The sequence below is a fragment of the Triticum dicoccoides genome, chromosome 4B (assembly GCF_002162155.2).
Source record: "Triticum dicoccoides isolate Atlit2015 ecotype Zavitan chromosome 4B, WEW_v2.0, whole genome shotgun sequence".
NCBI lineage: Eukaryota > Viridiplantae > Streptophyta > Magnoliopsida > Poales > Poaceae > Triticum > Triticum dicoccoides.
In genome coordinates, this window is record NC_041387.1 from 32,190,433 (window position 1) to 32,195,793 (window position 5,361).

The 5,361-nt window shown below is 44.7% G+C and overlaps 1 protein-coding gene across 1 annotated transcript in view; it reads right to left on the minus strand.

The window, feature by feature from the left end:
- Positions 1 to 1,340: 1,340 nt before the first annotated feature.
- LOC119294812 (serine/threonine-protein kinase GRIK1-like) overlaps positions 1,341 to 5,361 on the minus strand; it is a 6,808-nt gene continuing 2,787 nt past the window's right edge. Inside the window, exons 5-12 of the mRNA XM_037573084.1 lie at positions 5,169 to 5,243; positions 4,343 to 4,430; positions 4,109 to 4,218; positions 3,210 to 3,305; positions 2,603 to 2,669; positions 2,104 to 2,219; positions 1,950 to 2,028; positions 1,341 to 1,834 (exon numbers count right to left, since the gene is read on the minus strand). Of these exons, the coding sequence (XP_037428981.1) occupies positions 1,695 to 1,834; positions 1,950 to 2,028; positions 2,104 to 2,219; positions 2,603 to 2,669; positions 3,210 to 3,305; positions 4,109 to 4,218; positions 4,343 to 4,430; positions 5,169 to 5,243 (771 nt within the window). The 3' untranslated portion in view covers positions 1,341 to 1,694. The remainder of the gene's footprint in view (positions 1,835 to 1,949; positions 2,029 to 2,103; positions 2,220 to 2,602; positions 2,670 to 3,209; positions 3,306 to 4,108; positions 4,219 to 4,342; positions 4,431 to 5,168; positions 5,244 to 5,361) is intronic.

The window sequence follows — 5,361 nt, forward strand, 5'->3', positions numbered from 1 at the left end:
CCCAACGACCAGCTGGCCGGCCCAGCAGCCAGCAGCCTGGAGCTCCGCGACGCTAGGGTTTCCCCTAGCTCCCGAGCGGCGGCGGCGGCGCCACGGGGCGCGGCGGCGACTGTGCGCCACGGCCCCAGCCACGGCACCCGGCCCCGGTGGCCATGCCACGCGACGGCGGCAGCGCTACAGGACCCGGCCACGGCTCCCGACCCCGATGGCCATGCCACGCCATGGCACCCGGACCCGGTCACGGCGACGGGCGCGGCTGCGGCGGCCACGCCACGCGACGGCGGCGGCCAGAGGACACCACACGACGGCGGCGGCTAGGGCTCGCACGCATGCGGCCACGGCGCGCGGGCAGCAGCCACCCACAGGGCGGTGCGGCCAGCGAGGGCGCGAGGCGGGGCGTGAAGCGCGGCCAGCGCAGCTAGCGGCCACGGCGCGGCCGGCGGACACGGCGCGGCCAGCGGCCATCGGGGCGGGCTGCGGCGAGCATGCGTCAGCGAGACAGGGCGGAGGGGCGCAGCGCGGCCAGCGGGGCGGCGCCGGCGACCAGCGGGGTCGCGGACAGCACGGCGTCGCGTGGCACATCTGGTGCTTTTGCGGCGGTACCGCGATCATCTAGATCGCGATCTGTACCAACTCCCTATAGTGTAGTCGACAAGTTCCTCTTAGTCCAAGAACATCGACATTGGTCGGCGACGTGATCGTCCGCTCGGTTCTTGGGAGGAAAATCCACATCATAGGTAGATTAAATCAGAAAAATATTCTAATCACAAAAACGGAATCGCAGTAACGAGAGGAATCCATTTTTGCAAAAGTGGGGATTGAATTTTATACCTCTGCGGGATCGACGAAAGCCTGCGTGATGCAGGCTTGACGGAGAGTTGGTGGAGCGAAGCGTGCTGATAACGTGTTCTGCAACTCCGCCTGCGAGCCCGGTCCGAGGTTACGGAGCGAAAGCGAGCGTCGTAAACGAAGTAGTCGTACACGCGAAAGTAAATGACACAAAGAGATATGAAGAAGACCAACTTTATTAATCAATGATCAGGAATTACAATGATGGCTCTTTGTTGCTTTGTATAGGGACTAGGGGGTCAAGGAATAAGTACCCACTTAACGAAAGTGGGGGAAATGGGAGGGGCTACCCCGTGCAATACGCACGAGGCGAGCCGCCACCCCAACGATGACTCGGTTTCCCAACAAGGAGGACCTTTGGCCATTCATTCACATTACTTCAAAAATAGTACACCCCCCGATCAAAAATAACTAAAACCACTACACTTACTTCGAATCGGAGCGAGTAGCCTGCTAGCCTCAAGGATGATAGCCATCATTTGCTCACCAAATAAAAACAGAGCACCTTCACAAAGGAAGATGCAACGTCCTTCTCTCCTTTGAATGTTCACTATATTGGATTCAAGAAATGGCACATGCAACACACACAACAACGTAAGGTGTATAAGCTTCGCAATGATGTTTATCGTACGTACATCCGGAAAGAACTGAACGGGGAACCAGATAACACTCTATTATGTACCCAAAAAATCCAGCCGAGCACCAAGCCACCAAACCAACGCAAAAGGAAAAGGAGGAAAGAGAGAAACACATCAGTCGTCGTCCGTCTCGCCAGTTCTCGCTTTGATCAGTTATCTACACTACACTACACCACCCAACAACTGGTTCTGAACCGACTCCTTGTGTTATTGCACCGCTTCTTGTGAACCATTTCTCTTCCTGCGGCCGAAACCACATCTACACATGTATTCGGGGACTGGCCCCTCGTCCCCGACGACCCAAGGATGCGCGGCCGCAGCTTCCAGGGTGATGCGGTCTCCTGGATCTGCAACGAAACCAAGAGCGTCAATACAAGGAACGCCATTAATAGAACACATCCTCCAATATATCTAAACCAATAGGATGAAGGAGGAAAAGGAAACACTTCTTTGGAAACAAACCTTTGCAGAGAAGCCTTTCCAGCAAATCAACGAGTTGGGGGCTCACGTCACTTGGTATATCCGCTGGATCATTGACAATCTATTCGACAGCAGTGAATTTGGTGAGTTTTCTGCCACGGGTATATCAAGAGAAGGGAGGAATTTATGTATGCACCTTGTCGTATGTTTCCTGCAAAGTTTCTCCTAGAAATGGATAGCGCCCAGTAATCATACAATACAGAGTAACACCGACTGCCCATGTATCAGACGCTCTACCATGGTAAGCTGAACCTGCAGTGGGAGAAACAGAAAATGGTTCATCGTATTTAGCAGCTACTGCCAATGGCCAGGGAATATCTGGTACTTGGAAGCAATGGCAAAGGAACCGGAATTGTTGCATTTTTGCTTTTTTACAGTGGCATCACAGTGGTAGCCCAAGCTTTGGTTGCTTCAGTTGCACCAAAATCTGAATCCAAATGCATACTGCTAGTGGTGGCCTCATTCCTATGGCTTTGTTCATCTTCAATTGTGCAATCATTTAGGTGTGGAACATCTAAAGTACCATGCTAATCAATATTAAAAAATAACACGGGCTCTTGTACTGTAGATAGGTTGGTAATTGGCTGATTATGCGTGCTGCTTTTACAACTCCAACCGTAGTCATGTAACTGTACCTTGACAGCACTCCGGCGCAGTGAAAACAGGAGTGCCTGGAGATCTCCGAAGCATATCATCATCATCCTGCAATGTAGTCAAGTACGGAATATCAGTAAAGCACTGTGGTACGAGGCTCGACAATCCTGAAAATTTGCCTCAAAACATATACTCCCTCCGTTCGGAATTATTTGTCTCGAAAATGGATGTATCTAGAACTAAAATACGTCTAGATACATCCATTTTCGCGACAAGTAAATCCGAATGGAGGGAGTATGTTTGGGCACGAATACTTGTTCAGTTGAAGATAATGAAATATAATACGTAATCAGCCCTCTATAAAAAATGTGGGCCTACTAAAATAGCTGAAAACACTGAATCATCAGAGTTAATGTCTACTCGAGTAATCTTCAAAATTCATGAAGGCAGGAAGTGAAGATATTATTCAAGTATGCAATCCTGGTACAAACTTTGAATCTCAGTGTTATACTTATTTTTAGAACAGGTCAATAAAAACCACACACTAGGCCTTGCCCCATTTTGGGGTCATTCAACTAAAAGAAACCTTTGAGCTGGCAGTGAGAACAAAATTACTGGAATACAAAAATTACAAGATAAATAAACCACCTCAAAAATCTGGCTAACACTGAAGTCCCCTATCTTCACATTGCCAGTACTTGTGACCAAGAGATTATCCGGCTTAATATCGCTATGAATAATGTTCTGTGTGTAAAAACAAGAAAATTAGGTGTTTCTATCGAGCTGGAAGAATATAACACAGTGAAAATGAATAACATAACGCATGAATAGCGAGCACATATAAATATGAGAAAATAAGGGAATGGGAAACATCAATAAGCAACTACTCCCTCCGTTCCAAAATGTAGTGCGTATAGATTTTTTGAAAAATCAAACTTGGCAAACTCTGACCAAGTTTATAAAGAAAAATATTTATATCTACAATACCAAATATATGAAATATGAAACTACATCTTATGATGAAACTAATGGTATAAGTTTGGTACTCTAAATGTAAATGTTTTATCTCCACAAACTTGGTCAAAGTTTGTGAGGTTTGACTTCCAAAAAAATATATATGCACTACATTATGGAATGGAGGGAGTACTTAAGAAGCGAAAAATTGAGACATATTATGCAAATTTTTCGAAACAACCTATGATCCTTACTAAAACATGGCGCGAGTCACGTGAGCATGGATTTACAAACCTAAACTATTGTTTGTCAGTACAATCAAGTGGCTCAAGGACAGAAAAATTCGGTAAGTAGCCAAGGCAAATATGGGGTAAGAGTAAAATCTACCGGCTGAGATAATTTGTGCCAGTATGTGAGCTTGCTGGTCTACTTCACACATATGTGTGTTGCCGTATAAACTTAGAGCTCCTCAAATATCTTTTTTGAAATTGCTATGCTAATGGGTAGTGACACGGACCTAAATTATTTTTAGCACATGAGTCACCATCATGAACTAGTTATTAGTGAAAAGAATTAAGAGAACTGAATCTTACATGAGAGTGAAGATACATAACACCAGATATAATGTCCCTCAAGTACTTTCTGCAAGTAGCTTCTCCTAAACCTTTATCCCACACAATTTTTCCTTCCACATACTCAAGAACTGGCAATAAAAAAGGTAAAGAGTAAATTGCAATCATAAAAAATATTGGCACATGCCAACTAGCCTGCTAAAATAACGTCCTATTGGAACAATAAAGCAAAACAATGAGAGCGTCAATAAATACCCATGTAGAATTTATCTGAGTTTGGATCATCAATCACCTCGATGAGATTTACGATATTGGGATGACTCAACATTTTCATGAGGGATACCTGTCACCAATGCAATAAAGAGGAAACTGAATAACACAGTTTATCTCATGTAAAATTATTATATATGCAAAATTTATGCTATTTGGCTAGTGCTACTAATCACATGCTTCTGCGACAAAAAAGATAATTGAATCTTTAGACCACCTAGGTAATGACCATCTATTTAACATATTGGAGCATCTAAAGGAAAATTTGCTAAAATGCATCTTCCTCAATGAATATCAGACAGCCAATGGAATTGAAGTGAAGAAAAATAGGAACAGGTAATTTCGAAATAAACAAAAAATACAGGTGTTCTGTAATATGCATTATGCTAAAACGCTTCTATTGCACTTAGAATGCGGCATTTAACTGCTTGTCAGTAGCCGGGGGAATGGGTTAGTGATGTTCGCGACTGCTCACCACAGCAAAAATTGCACTGCACATATATGTCATTGCTAACTTATTTATCAGATAAATGCATTCTTGATCTACGACAGACACATTCTCCATATGCTCTGAAGTGGTGAGAATGGGTGTCCACAGAGGAAGCAATATCTGGAAACCAAGCAATTTTGAGTTTGGTTAAACAGAGCGTAATCAGTGGGCATGACCAGCTTGGTTAACTTATGTGCGATAGGTCATGTAGGGTTAATATCTTCTAAGACCACATGAGTACCTTCTCAGAAAACTTTGCACATGCCATAACAAAATTGCGAAGTCACGAGTGTTATACAGACAAATACTATTGTTACTCACTTCCCGAATAACATCTGTCATGGCGGTTTCTGACCGTACGACACGTACTTTCATCATGTGAGGTTTATTCAGCACCTGAAATAACAAGGAAAAAAATCAGAACTACATCAACTAGACATAGCACTGTGCGCAAAGGGCACAAAGTAAAGTCGAAAGACTGAGCAAGAAAAACACTGTGCTGAAAATAACAAAT